The 26,398-nt window shown below is 45.4% G+C and overlaps 1 protein-coding gene across 3 annotated transcripts in view; it reads left to right on the top strand.

Moving 5' to 3' along the window:
• GPSM1 (G protein signaling modulator 1) overlaps positions 1-26,398 on the top strand; it is a 53,426-nt gene that overhangs the window by 14,795 nt on the left and 12,233 nt on the right. For 2 of the 3 annotated variants that reach the window (XM_028715159.2, XM_028715160.2), the window contains exons 7-11: positions 232-387; positions 2,086-2,194; positions 5,155-5,281; positions 13,739-13,809; positions 14,335-14,496. In XM_028715159.2, coding sequence (XP_028570992.2) covers positions 232-387; positions 2,086-2,194; positions 5,155-5,281; positions 13,739-13,809; positions 14,335-14,496 — 625 coding nt within the window. Of the gene's footprint in view, positions 1-231; positions 388-2,085; positions 2,195-5,154; positions 5,282-13,738; positions 13,810-14,334; positions 14,497-23,070; positions 23,212-26,398 lie in introns of those variants that run through there. The other variant, XM_077922115.1, reaches the window with a different exon arrangement.

Genomic DNA, 26,398 nt, shown 5'->3' with positions numbered 1-26,398 from the left:
AGATGACCCTCAGGGTCACCACCAGCTCCGCAATCCTAGGATGCTGTGAAATCAGCCCAGCAGGTTTATGGAAGAACAGGTCTTATTGGGTAATGTTTCGGAACAACACCTTCAAGGATCATGTCCAACCTTATGCCATTTTAAACTTTTTCTTTATGCTCTCTATTTTCGGTTTACAGCATTTTGTTTAATAAAATATATATTTTTAAAAGAATCTGCTTTTTAATGCAGGAAGACCCTGCAGCTCTCCAGGCAGCTGAAGGACCAAGCAGTGGAGGCTCAATCCTGCTACAGCCTGGGGAACACCTACACCCTCCTTCAGGACTACGAGAAGGCCATTGATTATCACCTGAAACACCTAGCTATCGCCCAGGAACTGGGAGACAGGTGAGGTGGCAGTGGTGCAGCCGGGCTTAAAATCATATCATAGAATCCTAGAGCTGTATTCCAGGGTCATCTAATCCAACTCCCTGCAATGGGACTTGATGGAACTTCTTACAAGGAGCCCCCTTTGAACAGCCATGTGCATGGCAGGGTGGGCAGGATTTGTTCATTTAACTATGCTTTCAAATGAGTATTTCAATTTCTGCTGATCTCTGCTTTCAGACCTGGTTTTAATGCCTCTGTTATTCCTCTGGCATTGCAGGGAGAGATCAGGGCGGTTCTTCCCATGGCCCATGAACTGCAAGTGGCCCACAATGCCATTTTGACAGCCCTTGGCAATTTTTAAGGGTAGAGGGGACATGAAACATGAATTATGAATATATATATTGTGCCATGCTTCATACATCTGTCTGTGTATTACATTTGCTTCATAGTTAAATATATTGAATCTAGGCCTAGCTCAGGACTGCAATACCTCAACGACCACCTCTCCCCATATAAACCATCTCGGGCCCTGTGTTCATCATCTGAGGCCCTTCTTTGTGTGCCTCCTCCTTGAGAGATCCAGTGGGTGGCAACATGAGAACAGGCCTTCTCTGCAGTGGCTCCCTGTTGGTGGAAAGCTCTCCCCAGGGAGGTTTGCCTGGTGCCTTCATCATATATCTTTAGGTGCCAAGTGAAAATGTTCCTCTTCAACTAGGCCTTAGGCTGATTAATATTGCACAGCCTTTTAAATGTGTCTGTGGGACTGGGGCGGGGGGGGGGGGTGTTATTGTTTGGAGGTTTTTTACTTAATTACTTATTTTTATTCTGTTTTTTATTCTGTGAACTGCCCTGAGAAGGGTGGTATATAAATCTAATAAGATTATTATTATTATTATTATTATTATTATTATTACTACTACTACTACTATTATTAGCAGGTGGGCAAATAAGGGTTGATTTGGGATATATCTACACTCATGCCGTTAGCCAGCTGAGGCCACAAGGGGGAGACAGAGATTTTGTATGGAGTTGAACTTGCCAAACTCTATGTCTTATTGAAGCAAGAAATCACTTGTGGAATTCAGCATCATAATACTAAACTTGTGCAGATGGGAAAATCCCACTTCCCATCACCCCAAAGGCTGTTTCAGGGGTTCTCTTCACACATGCAACCCAGTTTTGGGAGCAAGAGGGGAAGTCTCAGAGTGGTTCGCAGCCTACATTAAAACATCAAATCAAAGAATCCCAAAATAAAGCATTCCCAAAGAAAATCAAACATAGTACAGACATTCCAAGCAACGCAATTAACGGGAGACTAAAATATTGTCTTCAAGATTACAAAAGAAGACATTGCAAAGGTCAAGTATAGCACTCACAATGAATGCAAGAAAGTTGACATACTGTACATCAGGAAGAACTTTCTGACTGTAAGAGCTGTATGACAGTGGAACGGACTCCCCTGGGAGGTAGTGGGCTCTCCTCCCTTGGAGGTTTTTAAGCAGAGGTTGGGTGGCCATGTGTCAGGGATGTGGAATTTCCTACATTGTTGTGGGTTGGACTAGCTGATCCTCAGGGTCTGTTCCACTTTTCCAATTCTATGTATGTCATTCTACCTGACTGGGTGGTGCCTGGCAATCTCTACATGCCTCGGGTTGTCATGATACAGGGAGGGGCATGATAGGAACATAAGTGAATAAATATACCTTTCCTTTTCAGAGTGGGAGAAGGAAGAGCTTGCTGGAGCCTGGAAAATGCCTACATCTCTCTTGGAAACCGTGAACAAGCCTTATACTTTGCAGAGAAACACCTTGAAATCTCCCAAGAAGTAAAAGCATTTTTTTTTAATTTGTTGGTGGTCCGTCACATTTAATTATTTTATAATGTTGGGGGTGTCCATAGACCTTTAGCAGCTGTTCAGTGCTCCTTGGACACTAGGATTCCCGCTCTGCAGGGGGTTGGGCTAGATTACTGCTGATTGCATGACTGCTAATTGCAGCCTCTGGGAGCTTGTGACCAGGACTTGTAAACAGGGGCGTTTGCAGCGGCATTTAATGGGGGAGGCCAGGAATGCAGTCTCATGGGTGACATAGGACCAAGGGACATGGATGGCAAGGGAGCTGCTGTAGTGACTTGCAACGCCTTTGCCATGTTTGTCTTCCTGCCTGAGCATGTGCAAAGCTACACCTGCAACAAGTGCAAGCTGGTTGCCTTGCTGGAAGAGAAGGTAAAGCAATCAGAGGCCCACCAAACAGCACTTGGAGCTACTGGGCAAGATGAGGAATAGAGCAGAGTGGACTGTCCTGGAACAGCGACACAGGTGGGGTGCCCTAGTGCAGAATTAAACTATGGCACTCACTCCCGCAAGAGGGGATGATAGCCAACTTGGGTGGCTTTGAAAGAGGATTGGACAAATTCATGGAGCAGAGAGTTATGGAGGGCTAGTAGCTACAGTGTGTATGCTCTGCCTCCCCAGCTATGCACAGCAATGTTTCTGGAACATTGCTGGAAACCACACAGGGGCAGGGGGCAGGGAGCGCTCTTGTGCTCAGATCCTGCATGTGGGCTTTCCAGCTGTGCATCTGGTGGGGTTCCCTCCCAACTCTACAATTCTATGATTATTTGACCACAGGGTTGACTGCTACAGCTCAGAGGGGTTCAGGCAGAGATTTGACCCTCTTTGGGGTCTGAGTTGGACACAAATGTGTGTGTGGGGGGGGGGGTTTGGAGTGCAAGAGGGTAAAGAAAAACAGCTCCAAGGAACAGGTGCGGCTAGAAACTGGCCTTTCAGGATGAGGCCCTGTGGACATATCACGTTGGAAATCTGGGATGCCAAGACCCAAGTTTGGGGCAAGTACTCTTTGGTATGAGAGCCCCAGCAGAGATTTAAAATCACAGAACCTGCAGCAAAGAAAAGTGTGGAAACATAAGCTGTATAACGTTTAAAATGTTACGTCCCCAGTTGCTTGGTTACAAAACAGTAAAAGCTCTTAAACTATTGGTATAGGAAAAAACTCAATTCAAACTCCGTTTTGAAACCAAAGAGGGTGGCATTGTAGCTCAGTGGTATAGAGCGCTTGCTTTGCATGCAGAAAGCCCCAGGTTCCTATTTATTCAGAACCATGAGGACTAGGACTTTCCTTTATTTTTAGGAGAAGGGCCCTAGCTCAGTAGCAGAGCACCTGCTTTGCATGCAGAAGGTCCTGGATCCAATCCCTTCTGGCTTTTCCAGGCTGGACTGGGAAATGTCTCCTGCCTGAAGCTTCAAGGAGCCACAGCTGCCAGTCAATGTGGACAATACTGAACTCAGTGGACCAATGTCCTGACCTGGTATCTTGCTCTGTACCATTACAATTCAGCCCTTTATTCAGAACTATGAGGACTAGAATATTTCTTAGTTTTAGGAATGGTGATAAATCTGCCTGAAGCTCTTAAGGAGCCACAGCTGCTAGTCAGGGAGGAGCTAGTCACTGTGCTAGATAGACCAATGGATCTTATCAGGATCTTATCATGACAGTTGAGGGCATCCTCAAGAGTGTCCTGATTTTACGTGGTTCCTGCTCTGCTGAGGGTTGGGCTAGATGACACGTGGGTGTCCCTGTCAGCTCTACAATTCTATGAAATGGGAACGGAAGACAGGGCAGAGCGAAGCCCTTCTCATCAGTGTTACATCCCCTATTATTAACCCTTCAGCTGCTCCAGATAAATACACTTTGCTGTCCTCTGAGTAGCACAGATTACTCAGCAACAGATGGGGAGAGAACAATGGGAGGTGTCACGGAGGTGGGTAGCTGGGTAAGGGCTTGGATGTGAGGAGGAGGAGGAAGAGGAGAGTTCCCTAGATCGTATAATGGCAGAACTGGCTTGAGGTCAGGTATGCTAACACATTTGCTTCCTGGCTCTGTTTCAAAAGAAGACCAAATAGGTTTGGCTGCCACATTGGGGAAGACAATCCAGAGTCTTGTACATTTCAGAGCTTTAGATAGACTGCCTCTGGACCTGGAAGTTCCATGAGGGCATAAGAAGAGCCCTGGAGCTGGATTAGGCAAAGGGGGAGTCCAGCTTCCTCTTTTCACAGCCAAGCCAGTGCCTCAGTGGGAGGACTTGAGCTCAACAGAATTCTCCCTACTTGCAATTCTCAGCAAATGGCATTTCTGCCACTTAATTTATTAATTATTTATTTCCTAAAAGTTATACACCACTTGATTGCAAGAAAAAGAGGGGGCGGAACACCACCCTCTGGTTTCCAGAAAAGATAGAGCAAGAAAATTAACACTAAGAAAAATGTACAGCAATAATTTGCAGCATGCAAAAAGTTTAAACAACAGTAGACTGGTTATTTGTTCTGTTGTGATTCCTGCATTGTAGGGGTGTGGACTAGATGACTCTTGGGGTCACTGCCACCTCTACAAGTCTATGATTCTATCTTAACTTATGTATTGTATTCATCCACCTTTGCTGTATTGCATTCGCCTGACTGTTACTGGCTCAGAAATGACCAATATCTGGACTGCTGAAGACATTTTCATCATTCTGTGTCTAGATATCATTACAGTATGGAACATACCGTATATACAGATACACACACACATACATAAATACAAAAAAACAACAACAACCAGACAGTAGCAAATTAAAACTCGCGTCTGGGCAAACTTGTTGAAACAAGAATGTTACAGCAGTTTCCGAAAAGAACACAGCAGACATGCCCGCTTGAAATCACGAGGCAGAAGTTCCAAAGATGTGTGCTTGTTCCATGAATTAATGATGGCTAATAATATTTTGCAGGTCGGAGATCAGGGTGGGGAGGCCACGGCATGCTTGAACGTGGCAAAGCTGAGGGCAGTCCTGGGCTTGAAGCAGAATGGAGAGGATCTGGAGACCTCCGTGGCAGAAACCGGTTACGAAGAGCAGGGTGAGTCTCTATAAAAGGCAGCTTCCTATCTCCCTGCCTGATTCAGAATCATGAAGACAAGAAACACACTTTATTTACAAGGGAAGGGGCAGAGCTTTTGACTGCAGAGGGTCCCTGGTGCAATTCCTGGCATCTTCAGGTAAAGGGGTCGGAATTGTCTGCTGAGCCTGAAACCCTGCTGGTCAGTGTACTGAGCTGGAGGGACCAATGGCCTGATTCAGTATTATATATTTATTTATCTATTCCATTTATATCCCTCCTATTTTCCTCCAAGATGCTCAAGGTAGCATTTGTGGTTCTCCCCCTCCTGATCCAATCCCCACAACAACCTTGTGAGGTAAGTTAGGCTGAGAGGCAGTGACTGGCCTCCAAGGTCACACCCAGTGAGCTTCATGGTTGAGTAGGGCTTTGAACCCTGATCTCCCAGGTCCTACTCCTCATTAAAGCCCCACAACGATTCTGCAAGGTTGGTGAGGCTGAGAGGCAGTGACTTGCCTTAAAGGCGAGTTTCCTAGCCAAGAGGGGGAATTCGAATCCTGATCTCTCCCAGGTCCCTGGCTTTGTATGGAGAAGCTCCCTAGTTCGGGGACCTCCTTGTGCATGTGGAGAACTTCTCCTGAGGGAAAACAAAGTTTTAACTCCTACAAATATGCCCCATACAAATATTGTGTGTGTGTGTGTGTGTGTGTGTGTGTGTGTGTGTGTGTAGTGGTACCTTGGGTTACATACGCTTCAGGTTACATACGCTTCAGGTTACAGACTCCGCTAACCCAAAAATAGTACCTCGGGTTAAGAACTTTGCTTCAGGATGAGAACAGAAATCATGCTCCGGTGGTGCAGCAGCAGCGGGTGGTCCCATTAGCTAAAGTGGTGCTTCAGGTTAAGAACAGTTTCAGGTTAAGAACAGACTTCCAGAACAAATTAAGTACTTAACCCGAGGTACCACTATATTCTCCACCTGTGAGTTCCATCATTGTGAGAACAAGGGTTCTATATGGTCTGAAAGAAACCAGACATTTGCATTGTGGGGGTTCAGCTAGATGACCCCTGGAATCTCTTCCAACGCTACAGACCAGTTGCACATGGGTGAAAATAACGAAGTACAAGTAAAGATCATTATCTGATTATCATTCTAATTCCAGATTTGCCAGGCTTGCGATGAGGGTTGACTTGAAAATGTATAGAATAAAGGAATGCCAAATCGTATTAAAAGTTTCTGCAGACTCTAGTCCTCATTGATACAGGAATATGCATAATTTTCTCCATTATAGCTGTATTCCAGAGTGAGGGGTATTGAGTGCTCACTGTAAGATTTTGGGCTGTTTTCCACTTGTTGCCATTACTATTCAAGCTGTCAAGATCATTCATCAAGACAAATTCTTTTGACAATATATGTCTACATTGGTGTCATCAAAAATATTCAGTCACATTAATTTTGGGCAGTTTCTTTAGTAATGTTTATCATTTCTGTCAAAATTAAATTCCAAACATCTTTCACCAACTGACATTCCCACCACAAATGATAATATGTACCAATATCATTGCGACTCCTCAGACAATTAAGCAGTATTAGAGAAAACATACTTGACATTTGCAAAGGAGGACAAGACCGTCTTTGAGGAAATTTTAGAAGATTTCAGGTGCCTCAATATTTGTTTATGAAATAAAATCATGCCATGTATTTATTTAAAAGGTCATTCAAGCTCTGCCCTTTAGAGCTTTTTAGTTTCTTTTTCATCCCAGATGACAACCGCTGACAGCACTTCCCAACACCGCAGAGTCCAATTTGGCCTCCCTCTCCTTTTGATAGGAGCAGCACTAAGGACTAAGCTTGGGTGAACTTGAGTGCATGATTTCTGGCGTGGGAAGTGGATTTGGAACTGCATCAATCCAGCAGAGCTCTTGATCTGGAGCTCTCAGTGGCAGCAGTGACCTCATTCATCAGGCCCTTGAATGGGCTCCCATGTTCAGACCTCATCAGGAGGACAAAATGTTCCTGAAAAGGAAAACAGAAAAGAAAATGCAAAGTTATTGATTTTGTTTATTTTTTTCAAAGTGGTTTACAAAAAACAGAGAAAATAAAGGTTTACAACAATACTTTAAAACAGACAAAAAGTTAAGATATTAAAACAGGCTAAAATTCACATTCTAAACAGGAATGTTTTTGGCAGAAGGAGTTCAGCAAAGGCACCTGCTTGATATCCATAGGCAGAGACTTCCAAAGTGCAGGTGCTACTGCACTATATAACAAGAGGCTTACAAATGCATTTTGGTGGCCCAGAGAGGAGAAACTTAAGGGGCATTGTGCAGAGGTGAAATTAGCTGGTGGCTTTTTGGCCACATCGTTGAAACAGAAAGGAGAGGAATGGAGGCAGGCTTCTAAACGATGTTGGGTTCTAGCTCCTAGCAGCCAGCATGGCCAATGGTTAGCAATGATGGTGGGAGTTGTAGTCAGCAACATCTGGAGGGGAGGTACCACCTTGAAGAATGCCATGTGAAGATGTCCCTGCTAGGAATTTTATTGTCTTTCATGCTCTGATACTGTGAAATCTTGCTTGGGATTGCAGGGTGCGAGGGCTTCAAAATTGAAGCCTCCCTTGTTTTGATTTATGACCTTCATGGCTTTGGTGAAAAGTTATCTTTGGAAATGTGTGGCCAGTTGCTGCTGGTGTCATTCTCCCAAGAACTGGAGTAAATCCCTAATCTTGGATAAGAGACGTTTTCCTCACTCTCTCATGAAGAAGAAGAAGAAGAAGAAGAAGAAGAAGAAGAAGAAGAAGAAGAAGAAGAAGAAGAAGAAGAGTAGTAGTAGTAGTAGTAGTAGTAGTAGTTTGGATTTGATATCCCACTTTATCACTACCCGAAGGAGTCTCAAAGCAGCTAACAATCTCCTTTCCCTTCCTCACCCACAACAAACACTCTGTGAGGTGAATAGGGCTGAGAGACTTTAAAGAAGTGTGACTGGCCCAAGGTCACCCAGCAGCTGCATGTGGAGGAGCAGAGACGCGAACCCAGTTCCCCAGATTATGAGTCTATCGCTCTTGACCACTACACCACACTGGCTCTCTAAAGACCACAAACCATAGCCCCTTCCTTCTGTTTCATGTGGATCCAAACAATACTGCCAGACACAGCCATGTAACAAGGGACTATGAGACACTGGGCAGGAAGCTGAAGAGCCTTGGGGTACAGGTGGCCTTTTCATCACTTTTTCCTGTTGAAGATTGTGGCCCAGGAAAAGAGGAAAATACTGGAAGTAAACCACTGTCTGCACAGGTGGTGTCATCAGGAAGGGTTTGGCTTCTTGGACCATGGTCTCTGCTTCCTTGAGGAAGGCCTTCTGACAAGAGATGGGTTAGCAAGAATGTGTTTGCTAAGAGTCTTGTCAACCTGATCAGGAGAGCTTTAAACTAAATCTTGAGGGAGTGGGAGACAATATTACAGACCACTGGGGAACACACGGTACCGGGGATAGTAGCTTCATCTATGCACAGGAAACTGAGGTGGTGCTCCAGAAACCTGCTAACGGGCAGGAAACGACAAGAAGAAAGCAGCTGGAGGGAATGACTCATGGTTTCAGTTGTTTCTATGCTATTGCTCAGAATACGAGAAACAAGCAAGACAAATTTGAGCTTTTAATACAGGATGGCAGATATGATTTAATAAGCATTATTATTATACAGTAGAACAGGCTCCTGCAGGAGGTTGTGAACTCCTCTTCCTTGGAGGTTTTTAAGCAGAGGTTGGATGGCCATCTGTCATAAATGATTTAAGTGAATATTGCAGAGCGTTGGAGTAGATGACGCTCAAGGACCCTTCCAACTCTACAATTCCATGATAAAACCAGAACTCACAGGTATCCAACAAAGCTGAATGTTGGAAGATTCAGGTCAAACAAAAGAAATTCCTTCACACAATACAGAGTTAAACTATGGAACTTGTTCCCGCAAGAGAGGATGATGTCCAACTTGGATGGCTTTAAAAGACGAGAGGAGAGGGCTTTCATGGAGGAGAGAGTTACGGAGGACTAGGTCCCATCACCTCCTGGCAAAGAGAAGGGGAAGAAATGGAGGCAGTGAGAGATTTTTCTTTCTTGGGCTCCATGATCACTGCAGATGGTGACAGCAGCCACGAAATTAAAAGACGCCTCCTTCTTGGGAGAAAAGCAATGACAAACCTAGACAGCATCTTAAAAAGCAGAGACATCACCTTACCAACAAAGGTCCGTATAGTAAAAGCTATGATTTTCCCAGTAGTGATGTATGGAAGTGAAAGCTGGACCATAAAGAAGGCTGATCACCGAAGAATTGATGCTTTTGAATTATGGTGCTGGAGGAGACTCTTGAGAGTCCCATGGACTGCAAGAAGATCAAATTCATCCATTCTTAAGGAAATTAGCCCTGAGTGCTCACTGGAAGGACAGATCGTGAAGCTGAGGCTCCAATACTTTGGCCACCTCATGAGAAGAGAAGACTCCCTGGAAAAGACCCTGATCTTGGGAAAGATGGAGGGCACAAGGAGAAGGGGACGACAGAGGATGAGATGGTTGGACAGTGTTCTCGAAGCTACCAGCATGAGTTTGACCAAACTACGGGAGGCAGTGGAAGACAGGAGTGCCTGGCGTGCTCTGGTCCATGGGGTCACGAAGAGTCGGACACGACTAAACGACTAAACAACAACAACAGTAGCTACAATGTCTATGCTCTGCCTCCACAGCTGTGCCCAGTGATGTTTCTGAACACCAGTTGCTGGAAACCACACAGGGGCAGGGGGCAGGGAGTGCTCTTGTGCTCAGATCCTGCATCCTGGCTTCCCTGTTGGGCATCTGATTTGCCACTGTGAGAACAAGATGATGGACTAGATGGGCCCCCTTTCCCATGATCTAGCTGCTGTTGCAGGGCTCTTCTTACGTTCTTATGTCCTTCTTGGGCACAAAGCACCTTCTAGTCAGCCTCCTCCTCTCCATGGCATCCTCCACCTGCTGTGAACATGGATCTGCTTCTGCTGTTTTGCACTTGCCACTCTGGACCAGACAAAACCACGGGGGATTCCATTCTGTATCCCGTTTACTGCAAGCATTCTCTGAACGCCGGGCTGCCATCCCCAGCGCGACACATCAAAGGGCTGTCTCCATGTGCTCTGCATGGCCATGGGAGCTGGCTGGTGTTCTGATGCATTCAAAGTCAACAGACACACCCCAACCACAGCACTAAAGTGGTGCCTTTCTCCACCTTGTTTGCACACCTCCAAGGAGACGCAGGTCAGCAAATGCCACTTTTTGCACCTTCAAGCAGGGAACTCTGTTCTACTTGGGGCTGCTCTGAGAACATGCTGGAGCTAAACAAGTCCCTGTTTGTCCCCTGACAGCCAGGCTCTCTGAATTATCCCAGCTTTAGTTATGATTCCTGCACTGTTGTCCTTATCCTTCCACTGGCAAGTGAAAACTTTCTTTTTCCAACAGACTTTGGGGAACTGACTGCTTTTAATGAAAGGGCTGATATCATGCTGTTTTTATTGTAATTATTTGTGTGGTTTTAATAGGAGTTCTCCCTCCCTCTCTCTCTCTCTCTCTCTCTCTCTCTCTCTCTCTGTGTGTGTGTGTGTGTGTGTGTGTGTGTGTGGTTTTAATTCAATCAGTGTTTAATTGTTTATTACCGGTTGCTTTCCCCCTATGTTTTTAGCTGTTCTTGTTTTTATCTATAAGCTGCTTCAGTCCCTATCAAGGAAAAAGGCAGAGTACAAATATGCTGCATATGCTTGCACTCCCGGTTATAGAATTGGAGAATTGGAGGGTACCCTGGGGGTCATCTAGCCCAACCCCTGCAATTCAGGGCAGGGACCCTGCAGCCCTCTGTCTAATTTCATGCAGCCCTAAGATTAAGTCCCAAAGCTCCTTGTGAATGATCAGTTCTCAAGCATTATATCCCTTCTTCAGCTGTCTTATTGGTCAAGGGGAAGAGAGGAAGTGGGGTGGCATTGCCAAATATTGGACCTTGCCTCATTCACTGCCAATTTTGTACAGTGTCTGTAGGGAGTTGCCCAGTAGGGAGGGAATGCAGGAAAAGGTTGCCTACACCTCAATGAGAGGCGGTTGGAGCTCTTCAACCTGGGAAGGTAGTCCATCTAGGAGAAGGAAAACCCATACCGGGGCGGCCATCTCAGTGCACAGCCAGTTGTGACTAATAGGGGTTTTGGTGGGTTATGAGGCAGCGTCGTGTAGTGGTTAGAGTATCAGACTAGGACCCGGGAGTGTCCAGGGTTCAACTCCCTGCTCAGTCATGAAGCTCCCAACGTGTGACCTTGAGAGGCCAGTCACTACCTCTGTCAGCCTACCCTACCTCACAGGGTTGTTGTGGGGATTGAATGAGGAGGGAGGAACCCCTTTGAGCTCATTAGAGGGGAAAAGGTGGGATATAAATGCAATAATTAGAAATTAATAAATTTTGGGGCAAGTTCAGATTTGGAAGGAGGGCTGTGTTTCCATTCACCTCTTGCACTGAAGAGTGCAAATTTGGGAGATTCGCTTTTCAGTACAAACTCCAAACTTGGCTCCTTGGCTGTGACCTTGCCAGGGCTCTGGCCTCCAACAGAAGCAGGGAGATGCAAGGGCTGGCCTTATCCTCTCGGCTCTTTTGTCAGCGAAAGATGTAAGCTGTGGGCTTCCTTTGACAGGCCCACTTGTTTTTCTCCATGAAGGACTCGGTTTTGTTGCTTTAATTACAGTTCTTTGGCTGATTCAAGATGCCGTCGGACTTAATTACAGCTTAGCTCAGAGGCGGCTGGGATTTCTGGGGCGGATGGGGTGCTATAACTCCCGCTTATTTTGAGAAGTGTCTTTGTCAATGATGCAAGATGCTCTCAAAGTATTCGGGAAAAGGCGTGAGGGATCCGGTCTCTGCGAGGCTCAATAATCCCTAACAGGTAGTCAGCCAACCTCTGCTTGAAAACGTCAAATGAAGGGACTGCAACTCCCACCACAGTCAATCGCCAGGGATTATGGGAGTCATAGTGCAAAAAGTGCCCCACGAAGGCTTTTTTTAATGGTAGTTTTTAACTGATTGGTGTTTTTTTAATGCATTGTTTGATTCTGTTTGTAAATTGCTTTGAGGGTGTGTGTGTGTTTTTACAATCAAGTGATATATAAAAATTTATGATACTCAGTAGTTATCAAACTTTTTTCTTGTGCCACTCTTTCAGAATAAAAATTTGCTCACACTGATTTTTTTATTGATAATTAATACATTGGAAAACAAACAGAAACATGTTGGAAAACAAAAAAACAAAGAACAACTCCTAGCAGTGCTTGATTTATTACATAGAACATTTATAACATATACTATTTTATAATATGATCATGGGACATGCAGAAAGTATAAAACGATGTGGCTACATAAGAATGTAAATCATTCCCAAAATGCAATTATAAGTGAGCCTCTTCCATATGTACCTTAAGTATACTTACAAACTGCATGAGAGGTGTGAGCTTGCTATTGCCAGGTAATCTCATTTATATTAGGTCTGATTTGAGACAGACAGACTCTCATCGCCTCATCAGCACAAATAAGCCTTTCTCTGTTCTGATCTTTCATATTTGTCAGAGTTGAAAATCCCTGTTCACAACAATATATTGTGGAGAACAGTAGAAGAGAGGTGATTCTGGATCACAACTAGGATTTGTCCTTGGTATCTCTTGATACTCTTGCTCTCATTTTGAAAAGACATCTATCCATATTCTGCAAATAAAAAAACTGTATTTTGATATTATACTATACTGTTTAAATGTTTCTTTGATTGCCCTTGAATTTTCCCCTCCACACTTGCCATCCTCTCCTGCCACACCAGTGTGGCGAGTCACACCCTTTGAGAACCACTGCTCTGTACTGAAGCAAATCCTGCCATGTAAAATATTTCCCAAGTCTGTTCTGAAGCCATGTGGACGACTGCATTCAAGATTCAGATTCATAGTATCATAGAACTGCAGAGTTGGAAAGGATCCCAAGGGTCATCTAGTCCAGCCCCCTGCAATGCAGGAATCGATACAGGAAACTCAACATCTGGACATGCATTTGTCCTGGAAGACAGCACTTCCCGCCTGGGAATTATTTTGAATTTTTAAATAGAGTTTGTAATTAAACAGACAAACAAAAATCACAACAAACAAAAAATTATGAAATAAATAAATAAATGTATTCCTGAATTGCAGGGGGTTGGAATAGATGACCTTTGGTGTCACTTCCAGCTCTACAATTCTATTATTCAATTCTGTGATTCTATACATTTGGATAACTGCATCATCCACGACACCTGCCCAGGTGACCTTATATTGCTGCAACTCAATTAATGACTTCTCCTGTTAATTAATTTTTTTACTGGGTGGTTTTTTTGTTTTTGGCCATGAAGGTCGAATCTAGACGATGGTTGGCCAGCTCACCCACCCATCTCCTATTGCTTTTTCAGGGGCAAGGCCCAAGAGGATCCAGAGGAACCGCATGAGCAGCCTTGAGCTCCTGAGATTCCCATCGGAAAAGGTAAAGGGAGGCATCAGTTGGTGATGGAGGAGAGGAGGAAGAGGGATCTTGAAGACATGCCTGTTTAGGCCAGCATCCCCCTGTACTTGAACTTCCTGATTGTTGGGTTTTAATCTTTTTTTAAAAAAACAAAAAACAAAGTTTTAATTTTTATGCTTTTTAAGTGGCTTGTTTTATTCTACATTTTAATTCTGAATGTTTTCAGTGCTTTGATGGTATTCTTTTACCACATGTTTTACTTACGGACGGATTTTATACCTGTAAACAGCTGAGAAGCCATTATAAACCAGTAATGACAGGCCACATTCAGCGTGCATCTCCTTCCTTTTTGGAATGGCATTCATCTCTAGAGTGGTGGGGCATGGGGGGGGTGAGGGAGAAGGGGCAGCCCCTGTCACCTCTGTCATTTGGCTCCCAGAAGATCACCCCTGAGGGAGTGTGGCCTCCAACAAGAGGGAAATGCCCCCTGCCTTGCCTTAAGGTGTCTCCATCCACAGCAATGACCTCTTTGTCACTTCTCCTCAGGACCAGAACGGAGACGTGGAGATCCCTGGGAAAGAATTCATGTCGCTGCCAGTCAGATCCAAGAAACACAGGGGAAGCCAGTCCATCCCAGACAGGAAGATTCCACCACCCAGCGAATCTCCGTTGGAAACCAGTGACGTACGGGTTCAACTGTCCCAACTGGTAAGGAGATACGGCGGGCATGAACAGTACCCCTCACCTAAAAATTCACAAATTGCTCTTCTTCCTAGGTTCCTTGGCATCTGCTGTGAAGGACCCCATTGTGCAAATGCCTTTAGTTTCATTCTTGCTTATTTCATAAAATTTATACACTGCTTGATTGTAGGAAAAACCTCAAAGCTGTCTATAAAAGAGATTTTTTAAAATCAAGAAAAAATTGCAACAATACTTCCAAATATACAGAAAGTTAAAATGCTGAACAAGTTTTAAAACACACTTTCTAAGCATCTGGACAGGCTTGTCTGAACAATAATGTTTTTAGCAGGCACTGAGAAGAGTACAGTGGTGGTGCCTGATTGATACCAAGAGGCAGGGAGTTCCAAAGTGTAGACACTACCACACTAAAATATAGATTCCTTGCCAATGTGAGCGGGTGTCATGTGGCACATGTAGTCATGCCAATTCTGCTATTTGGAGTGGTTGAGTGGCCACCTGTGGGGCAAGGTGACCTTGCAGATAAAATGGTCCCAAGTTGTTAAGGGCTTTATATACTAATAGTAACACCTTGGCAAACAGTGCACATCTCTGAGCAGCAAAGGCATCATAATTCTGACAAGGCCTCGCTCCCATCAGCAATCGTGCTGCAGCATTCTGCATTGGCAGCAGTTCGTGGTCCAAGTGCAAGGGAAGCCCCACATAGAGCGCATAGCAGAAATCCAGCCCAGAGGTGTTTTCAGGTCATATTTAGGAAAGTTCTTTATGCTGCACATAACTGAACAACAAAACGACCACTGCAGGAGGCAGTGATGGGTCACTGACTTGGGCAAATGCATGGAGGAGGAGGCTACCTGTGGCTACTGGTGATGATGGCTATGCTCTGCCTCCACAGCTGGCAGCAGCAATGCTTCTGAATACCTGTTGCTGAAAAGCACAGGAGAGGGAGAGTGCTGTTATGCTCAGGTCCTGCTTGCTGGTTTCCCACAGGCATCTGGTTGGCCACTGTGAGAACAAAGTGCTGGCTTAGATGGGCCGATCCTGCAGGCTCTCCTAATGTTCTGGTTTGGGGAGGCATGTGGCGTCCTCCTATTTCTCTGCTGCTGTGGTTTTGACATTTGGCATTCGCCTCTCATTCTCCTGGCTGAATTTGGTCTTATTATCTCAAAGGTCACCTTGAGCATTCTTGGAAAGAAAAGGAAGGAAATTAAACAGGTTTATAAATAAACACACCACACACCACGGGGCGGGGGGGGGGGCGTGACCTGCCTCTGCCTTCGCAACAATTCAACAGCCCCAAATAAATATGACAGAAGTGCATTCTGTTGAGGAACCCTGTATTTCTTGAATTTTATTTATATTGATTTGTGCTGTTTTTAAGTCGCATTTTAATCAATGTTTTATATTTGCTGTTAGCCGCCCTGAGCCTGTTTTGTAACCGGGAAGGGTGGGGTATAAATAAATAAAAAAAATATTTATTTAACCTCCTGCTCCATGCTAGGTGAAATTCAAGTACCTGTCTTGTGCCTGGCGCTCACTGCATGCTAGATTTCCCCAGATGTGCAGGAAAGGTGCAGGAATCTACCACCTGGGCAGGGGCTTCCAACTATATCCAGCCATTGATCTTGTGAGGAATTCCAACTGGCTTTCCATCCATTAGCTGGAATTCCTGTATTGCAAGGGATTCGGCTAGATGGCCCTTGAGGTCCCTTCCAACTCTACAATTCTATGGTTCTATGCCTTGGAAAGTAGTGAACTCTCATTCACTGGGGGGTGGGGGGTTAAGCAAATGTTGGATGTCTGTCCGTCAGGGATTCCTTTGCTGCGATTCCTAGGCCACCCGCCTCCCTGGCAAGGCCATGTATAGTCAACGGAAAGCGCAGAGAAGTCACACTGACAGCTTGCAGATGTGTGTTCCTCAAGATTGTTTAGATACGGAGCCATTTTTGGAGCATGCTGTTAGCATTATGCTCTTGCCGGGACTGAGATGCCCCTTGTGAGAAATAATAGGGGGCGCGTGCAATGAGGCAGCCATCTTGTGGCACCCGCTGTGCAAAACCTGCCTATCTCTTTCTATATCGGCAGCGCGGGTGAGCCTTCCTTGGACTCCCGCAAAGAGGGAACTTTGCACCACCCTCTGCGATAACGTGGCTAACAGAGGGGGCGGTTTCGCTGCAAGGCAGTGAAAATGACATTGGCTGAGCCATTTCTCAGGAACCGTCACTTCTAAGGAGATAAATAGGAATGAGGGAGAATCAATCCAAGGCCTCTGAAACTGCAAATATTTAATTTCTCGGGGTGTCTGGAACGCTTCACTTGTCGTTTCAGACTGTTGTTAGCTGCTTCTAATATGGCCATTGTCTGAAATTAACGCCTCTTTATAGAATCATAAAGCTGTGGTGTTGGAAGAAACCTCAATAGTCAGCTAGTTCAACCCCCTGCAGTGCAGGGACCCTGATGTCCAAAGAGTGCAGAACAGCAGCTAAAGCCCCCAATACTGAACTGCATTACATTGAAAACTAACCCATTACATGGGAAATTTACCCATTATTTAGAAGGGAAAATAACAGTGACCTCTTTTTGTCTCTGTTTGGTGGGATTTTATTGACTACATTTTTTAAAAAAAAGACATTTGTCTCTTCCGCAAGCCTTTCAAGAAATCTGGGGTAAGCAACAGGTATCTGGCTGAGAATTTTTCTCGATGTAATATAGAGATTTTTGCCCTTGATACTCCTTGTGCCTCTGATGGTTTCAATTATGGGCTTACCTTTCTGTATATCTTGCAAGCCATGCGCGCCACACACCACTTGCTCTCACATTTCTTCTTTTTAAATATTCATAAAAAATTATTGCACTTTGTAGCTGAGATCGTCATACATCAAACAAGTTTGTTGTCGATAAAAGTAGTGAGGGGAAGAAAAAAAAGAAAAGGAAATGATATGAAGGAGAAAAGAGTTAAGCATAGCAAGAGAGAAAGAGAGACTTTATGCTTGGAAAATATCTGTTTCCGATGGTAGAGCAGATAATAGGAATAGCCTGGGTAGAATATTCATAGAGAGAGTTGATATTTTGCCCCTCGAAGAGAGTTGTAGTGTCTGCCACCTTTTCAATTTTCATCTGTTTGCATGCTTTTATTATTGTAGTTGTGATCAATGGGTTATTTGTGAATCTGGGTGCAACCAAACCCCTTAGTAGTTTATTGGACTGAATAATGCTATATCATTGGCTTACAGTGAGATTTTGAATTCTTGCAAGCCAAAGTTAATTCCATGAAGTCTTTGGTTGGTTCTTATCAAACTTGCTAATGGTTCTAGAAACCTTTTGCAAACAATAACAAAGGTAATGAGCACCCTTGACATGCACAACACTGGTAATTTTAATGGCTTTAACAAGTAACAATTAGTAATGAAAACCTTCACTCATGGGTCCTTATATAAGATGGCAATCCATTATTTGAATCTGCCACTAAATCATTTATTGAAGGGTTCTTATTGTTCTTGCTAGAATAGGCCATGCAACCGTATCAAAGCCTTTTTTACAACCAAAACAAAAAAAAGTGATTTTTGCTTTCATTTCTTTCTTAATTCAACCAATACTTCTGTTTTGTTATATTGTAATTTCCTATTTTTTATAAAAGTAGTTTGATCTGGATTTACATATTTATGTACACTTAGCAATTATGGAGGACCATTTTGGCATCGTGGTTTAGTAAAGAAATTGGTCAATATGTTTGGGGTAGTTTAGGATCCTTATCTTGTTTAGGAATAAAATGAATTATAATTTCTGATCATGAATCCTGGAGTTTTTTTTAATAAGAGTGATGCATTGTTGTATAGTAAGATGTTACTTTATTGGGGAAAGGTTTATCAAATTTGCTGGTCAAGCCATCTGGCCCATATGAAGTGAAAAAATTATGTTATATACCTCTTCCTCAGTGACTTTTGATTCCAAGACTCGTGAGAACTTAAGCTTGAAACTTTAGGCATCAGAATGTTTAGAAAGGCTTTATCAATCTGTTCTTGACTTGGTTGGGTTTTCTGGTGTATCTAAATATTGATAGAATTGTTGAAAAGAATTTGCTATTTCTGCTGGAGAGTTGCCCTTTTATTTTTATGTTCTGTAGATGGAATTAAGGTTTTTGTTTGTCTATCTTTTAGTTGATAATGAATGCAATTTAGATGGTCTGTGTTACTATGTTCAAACAATTGTTTGATCAAATGTGTTTTTTGAATTTTTCAGTTTGAAGTTATTGATACATCATTATTATGGACTTTAATAGTTCCACTGCCTCCAGATCATGTCTTCGTTTGTGATTTATTTATTACATTTATATACCACCTCTTTCTTCTAGTGAGTTTAAGTGGTGTACCTGATTCTCCTCTTCCCCGTTTCATCCTCACAACCCTGTGAGGTAGCTTAGCTAAGAGACAGTGACTGGCCCAAGGTGACCCAGTGAGTTTCATGGCTGAGTGGGGACTGTTTCTTTTTCTATGATTGTTTTGAATTAAATCTCTTTCCTTTTGGGTAAACTGTTTCCATTCATATGGGGGGGGGGTTAATCAACAATTCATTAATAGGGGCTTTCGCTGCATCCCAGACTACCAGTCAGGTTTCCTCTGGCATAATATTCTGACTAAAAAATAATAATTCAAGATGTTGTGCTATCTTATCTCTAATTTTGCAAAATGAAGTTGTCTAACCGCCATTGTTTATCAGATCAAGCTTCTGCAAATTATTTATTTATTGAAACTGGGGGGGTGATTGGGTAGATTCGAGTTTCATTCATCTTTGTTTAGTATATACAGAAATATAAATTATAAACATGAGAATAGAAAGTGCAATCTTTATCAGTAGGATGGCAGAATTTACAAATATATGTCAACGTGCGTTCTTCCACCTCTCATTTCTTATGATGGTACTTTTATGAAATTCTAGAATCATAGAATTGTAGTGTTGGAAGGGATCCCAGGGGTCATATAGCCAACCCCCTACAAGGCAGGAATTGCAATTAATCACTTTCCACTCTACATATTATCACAAATATCCAGAGAACCAGCTTTGTCGTTTCTACTTGTGAATTTAACATCCCATGCAAACCTTGGTTTAGCTTTTATGTGTTTGTCCCATGAAGTTCTGTTTTGCTGTTTGAGTTAGGTGGATAAAATTCAATAAAACGCTTTCCGAAAAGAATAAAATATCACCCAATAAATTATATTGTATTAGGCTCAGTCACAGGCTACCTGGAGGGTTGTATTCTGATGTATGAACCTGCCTAGGCTCTGAGATCTATGGGGGAGGCCCTTCCCTCCATCCTGACTCACTCCTGGGCCTATGGGGGGGCATGGGACAGGGCCTTCTAAGTGCTGACTGCTTCCAGACAACTTTGGAACTACCTGCCTAGAGAAGCTAGACTAACTCCACCTTAACTGACATTCCATCAGCAGGCAACTGTTTCATCCTGGCAGGCCTTTCATTGAATCAATTGTAGAGTTGGAAGGGAGCCCAAAGTCATCTCGTCCAACCCCCTGCAATGCAGGAATCCCATCTAAAGTTCCCTGTTTTTAAGGAAAGTGTTTTTAAACTTATTTGCAGTGAGCTGGGCTAGGTGACCTCCTGTGGAAGTGAGTTCCAGAGTTTAACTCTGAGAAGAGGACTTCCTTTTATCCATCATGAATCTCTCAATATTCAGTTTTGTTGGTTGTCTAGTGTTAAGAGAGAGGGAGAGGAACTTTTCTCTACTAACTTCCTTGCTCAGTTTGCAAGGCTGCCCTTTCCATTGATGGATCCATGTGGAGAGGATGTGAGATGCCTCCCGGTCCCTGCAGTCACTGGCTCCTTACTGGCCTATCTCCAGCAATTGGGGGGGGGGGTTGACACGAGAGTTGTGGGCTCACTTTGACATCTGGATTGAGGGTGGCTGGTGGCTGATGCACACACCGAGTGGCAGGCTGGCTTTTTCCATGTGGATGGCAAAGGGCACCCTTGTCATTGATGGCTGCCTGGTTGCAAATGTTCGCTGTTTGCTGCCTCTCCTTGCAGAGATGAAGCCTCATCCCTGATCCCAGAATGAGGCTTGCTAATGATTTCTTAAAGGTGGTTTTGGACAGTCCTAAGAACATAACAAGAGCCTGCCGGATCAGGCCAGTGGCCCATCTTGTCCAGCATCCTGTTCTCATGGTGGCCAAATGCCCCTACGAAGCTAGGTATCTAGATGGACAGCCTCTGGACTGGTGGGTTCCATAGGAACACACAAAGAGTCTTTTGGATTGAGAAGAATACAGTGAAGGCACCTGCTTGATATCAACAGGGGGGAGTTCCAAAGTGAAGTGCTGCCACAGTAAACAATCAAGTTCTTACAAATGAGGATCAGGGATTACCTGAAGCCAGTTCCATGGACTGAAGTGGACAAATAAATGGAGTAAAAGTAAAGGGACCCCTGACCATTAGGTCCAGTCGTGACCGACTCTGGGGTTGCAGCGCTCATCTCGCTTTCTTGGCCGAGGTAGCCAGGGTACAGCTTCCGGGTCATGTGGCCAGCATGACTAAGCCGCTTCTGGCAAACCAGAGCAGCGCACAGGAACGCCGTTCACCTTCCTACCGGAGCGGTGCCTATTTATCTACTTGCACTTTTGACATGCTTTCGAACTGCTAGATTGGCAGGAGCAGGGACCGAGCAATGGGAGCTCACCCCGTTGCGGGGATTAAAACCGCCAACCTTCTGATCGGCAAGTCCTAGGCTCTGTGGTTTAACCCACAGCGCCACCCACGTCAGTGGACCTATATATAGGCATATATATGCTTTTGCAGGCAAACTGGTCCCAAGTTGTGAAGGACTTTATATCCTGACAGTAACCCCATGAACTTGACCCAGTAGTATATTAGCAACAAGTGCATATCTTTGAGCACAGGTGTTAAATGCCAGCAAGGCCTTACTGCTGGCAGAAATCATTCTGCAGCCCTGCAAGGATGCCTGGTTTTGCACCTCTTGGTTAAACTAAACTAAGGCAGATTCGTAATGAATTCATATAGAGAAACTGCCACTGACCTGGGATGTCAGTAAGGAGCAAAAAGCACCCTTGTGGCGGGGGGCTGATTAGCTGCAATTCTTGAATTGCAGGGGATTGGATGGGTCACTTCCAAAACTACAGTGTGATTCCATGAATGCAAAGTGGACATTCGCGGCAGAGAGCTGCCCACCCAGCTGGGAACGCCTGTTAGAACACAAATGTCTCCCAGTGTTTCCAGAACATTGCTTGGGGGTGCAGCTTGGGGATGCCTGCCGCATCTTGAGAGAGGCACCATTCCTGAGAACAGGTTCAGCCATAGGAAGGTGCTGCTCTCAGTAACAATGGAGTGTGGGGCTTGTGGGATCTTTGGTACTTGGAAGAGAGATTCCTTCCCCCCATCCCTGATCCCATAGGGGTCCAAAGGTGCTCTGGCCAACATTACCTTTTGTGGCTACTCAGCTGCGAGCCATATATTCCCAGGAGGCAAAGGTCTTGATCTGCTCCATCAAAACCAGAAGGAAAAAGAGGAGGATTTGGGGCTGGAGTCCACCTCTCCCCATAGCTGGAGAATGGTAGTCAGCCAGCTCTCTGGAAGGCTCCCTTGTCTCTATAAAGAGAGCATAGCCTGGGGGTGTTTTGCGTGGGGCTGGTGCAAAATGCGAAGAATGTGCAGATTTTGGAGTTTGTTTCTGGTTTGAGAGTTTTTTGTTCTTGTTGTTCTATTCTTCTTCTCTCTTTGCTGCTCCGGCTGCCTGACTCAGCCCATTGTAAAAAGCCTGTATACTTTGTTAAAAGCCCACAGATTTAGCATTGCAGGGGACTGGACTAGATGAACCTTGGGGTCCCTTCCAACTCGACTACTCTATGATACACAGTGCATAGTTAAACAATGGAACTCAGTCCCCAGAAAGCAGGGATGGCCAACCTGGATAGCTGCAAGAAAAGATTAGACAAATTCATGGAGGGCTATTGATGGTTGTTAGCCCCTCTTGTGGTTTCCAGCAACTGGTATTCAGAAGCATTGCTGCCCCTGTTAAGGCAGAGCATAGCCATTGACAGCCCTCTCCTCCTCCATGAATCCATCAAATCCTCTTTTAAAGCCACTCTCAACTGGTGGGTCCCTGACTCCTGCAGGAGGGAGTTCCGCAGTTTAACTAGGCACTACCCAAAGAAGGACTTTCTTTTACCTGTCCTGAAGCTCCCTGGGAAACAGTCGCTGCCTCCCAGGGTTGCTGTTGTGGCCAGTCAACTAAGACGAGGAGAACCACCGAGCCTGTCACTTTGAGTTCCTTGGAGAGGCAGATGGGATAGAAATGGAATAAATAATTACCTCCCAAAATTCAGCTTCACTGGATCCCCACGAGTTCTGGAGTTATGATCAGGCTGTGTGTGTGTGTGTGTGAGAGAGAGGGGGGGGGGAGAAAGATTGGGGGTAGAAAAGAGCGAGGAAAGTAAATCAAAATATCACCTTTCCCCCAGTGCAATTCTTGCTCCCATCCCTACTCTGAGGCTACTGGGGGCGGTGTCTGGGCTCCTCCCCGACTGCGCTGGGCCTGGCAGGCGACTGGCCGCCTGGCGAGGTTTTGCCTCTGCCCCCGCCCAGGCGCACCACTCACGCGCCTCAGCTGGGAGAGGAGAGCGGAGCTTCTAGCTCGCTGCAGCGGCGGCGGCACTTCGGAGCCGGGATGCCCGGAGCCCTTTGCTGAGGAGAAGGCAGGTGCGTCCCGGGCTGGGGGGGGGGGGGGGCTTGGAGGGGAGGGGGGCTTCCCTCCCGTATGAAGTTTGTAAGACTCCTCCCGCCCCCTCCTGGATCTTCCCCTTTCTCCAAAGGGGCCAGGAGAAGAGGAGCATCAGTGCCCGCCCCGGGAAGAAGATGCTAGCAACAGTCCGAGCAGGTGTGCTCAGTCGGATCCCCAGGAAGGGAAGATGTCTCCCCAACGGCACTTTGCTGCAGCGCGTTCCTAGGCTGGTAGCCCCCTTCTCCGGGCGACTGCTTTCCCGCCCCGCCCCCCATAGCAAGTTGGCTGGGTGCCCCAAAGATGGGGAGGGGGGCTTCCCCAGGCAATCCCACAATCTCTTAACACAGTCGAAGTCGTGGGCAACCAATGAAGCTGAAAGTTGGTCTCAGAGTGGATAAAGTAATGCATTTAAACTGCAACACTCCCTCCTGTGGGAGGCAGGTATGGCCACCTATTTAAAAGAGAGATGGACAAATTCAGGGAAGAGAGCATTAGTGATTACTAGTAGCCACAGTCGCTATGTTTTGCCTCCATGGTCGGAGGCAGCAATGTTTCTGAATACCTGGCTACCTCAGGAGGCGAGAGGGGTCTCGCTTCCCATGCAGGCATCTGATTGGCCACTGTGAAAACAGGATGCTGGGCTAGATGGGCCACTGGCCTGACCTAGCAGGGCTCTTCTGATGTTATCATGGAACCTCCAGCTCCAGAGGTAGTCTATCTCAATTCTTAGGTTCTTTGGGGTATGTTTTTAAGCATTGCTGTTGGTCTCCATCTGAGGATTCTTCCTTTGCCCCCACCCTGCCCCCACTGATGACAGTCGTTTAGAGCAATGGATGAAGGATGGGCAGAGTTGGGCTCACTTTGGTCCAACCCTGTCACACACAACCCTGCAAAATGTTGCTGCCTCTTCGTTTTCGCCAGAAGCAAGTTCTCAGAAGTTCTCTCACCCACAAGTGTGACCAAGATCCTGGTTGGACTAGATGGCCCATAGGGTCCCTTCCAACTCTACAATTGTAGGATGTTATGATCCAGAGTCTAGAGCAGCACTTCGCCATCCTGGTGCCCTCTATAAGTTTTGGACTGTGACATCCATCTGCTTCTGCCAGCACAGCTGTTTGGAAGTGAGTTTGGTCAGCTGAGAGCCAGCCAAGTGGGTGAAGACTGGAGCCCTCATTCTCTGGAGTCTTGTGGGTGGCAATGATCCATGGGGTGCTCCTGAGAGTGGGTGGCCAAGTGGAGGGAGAGTTTTGTTCGTTCTTTGCGTCACACGGCCAGCCTCTTCTGGAAAACACTCAAAGCAGGACATCAGGCTCTGTTTGCCATCCACCCTGTTTTTCAACAACCCCGCAAAGAAGGTCAGGCTGAGAAGCGGCAACTGACCCAGAGCCACACCAGGCAGCTTTGCGGACTGTACATCCTCCCACTAAGGTTAATGGCACTGGGGTGTGTGTTTTTAATGCCCGTGCCACAGCCTCAGTCCCCACACAGTCAGGCCAATTACTGCATCTAGATCATGTTATCTACACTTGCTGGCAGCTGTGGCTGTTCAGGATTTTGGGCAGGAAACATTCCCAGGCCTACCTGGAGTTGCTGCTGGGGACTGAACCTGTATGTAGAGCAGGTGCTGTCCCCATTCACCTACAATCCTTCCTCTAAAAAAAGTTTATGGTTCTGAATTAAATAGGAAGTAAGAAGCTGCCTCAGAGCAACTGGTCAGGTAATTGTTCCATCTCAATCACTACTTTCTACACTGTCTGCCAGCAGCTCTTTGGGGCTTCAGGTAGGGGGCTTTGCCGGGCCTACCTGGAGACACCATTGTGGATTGAACCTGCAACCTTCTGCATGCAAGGCAGGTGCTTTGTCCCTCTGCTGCAGCTAAAAATAAACCAAGATTCTAGTCCTTATGGGTCTGAATAAAGGGCTGGATTAAACAGAACTATAGGAAGCTGCCTTATACCACCATTGTTTCACATTGGTTTCTACTGTAAATTATGTTTTTGTGCGCTCTGGCTTCAGTCACGGTGCTCCCTTGTGCAAGAAGCGGTTTGGTCATGCTGGCCGCATGAGCCGGAAAGCTGTCTGAGGACAAACGCTGGCTCCCTTGGCCTGAAAGCAAGATGAGTGCCACAACCCCATAGTCACCTTTGACTGGACTTAACCGTCCAGGGGTCCTTTACCTTTTTACCCTTTACCAGTACTATAAACACTGACTGCCAGCAGTGGCTGTCCAGGGTTCCAGTCAGGGGACTTTCTCCTAGCTCTACCTGGAGATGCTGAGATTGAACCTGGGGCTTTCTGCATGCAAAGCAGATTCTCTACCCCTGAGCTACAACACACACACATATCTAATTTGGCCCATGGAGTGAAGGTCAGGGCTTGACTCTCCAGCTCACACGTCTTCTAACAAACCCATCTAGGTTTGCTGGGAAATCATAGAATCATAGAAGGGAACCTAAGGGTCATTTAATCCAACTCCCTGCAATGCAGGAATCTCAGCTAAATTATCCATTGCAGGTGGCCATCCAAAATCAGTTTAAAAACCTCCAAGAAAGGAGGTCCGTTCCACTGTCAAATAGCTCTTACCATCAGAAAGTTCTTCCTGATGTTTCATCAGAATCTCCTTTCTTGTAACTGGAAGCCATTGGTTCGGGTCCTACCCTGAGGAACAGGAGAAAACAAGCTTCCATGTGACAGCCCTTGAAAATGGCTATCACATCTCCTCTCCATCTTCTCTTCTCCAAGCTAAACATGCCCAGTTCTTTCAGCCATTCCTCCTAAGGCATAGTTTCCAGATCCTTGATCATATTGTTCACCTTCCTCTTCCCATCTTCTAGCTTGCCCTTATCCCCCTTAAATGGTGGTGCCCATAACTGGACACAGGCACTCAACGTCTGCTGATGCAACCTAGAGTAACATTAGCCTCATTTGCTGCTGCATCACACTGTTGGCTTAGTATAAACTTGTGGCTCATACTAAAACCCCTGTATCCTTTTCAATCCAGTGCTGTCAACCCAGGTGTCCCTTGTGTTTTATTAGTGCATTTGCTTATTCCTGCCTAAATGTGGAACCTGACATTTGTCCCTCTTGAAATCCATTTGGTTTGTTCAATAGGGACAAATGTAAGGTTCTACATCTAGGCAGGAATAACCAGGTGGTTAGGTTATA

This window comes from Podarcis muralis, chromosome Z (genome assembly GCF_964188315.1).
Source record: "Podarcis muralis chromosome Z, rPodMur119.hap1.1, whole genome shotgun sequence".
Classification (NCBI taxonomy): Eukaryota; Metazoa; Chordata; class Lepidosauria; order Squamata; family Lacertidae; genus Podarcis; species Podarcis muralis.
Note: the sequence above shows the minus strand (reverse complement) of the source record. Positions and strands in the feature narration are given on the sequence as shown.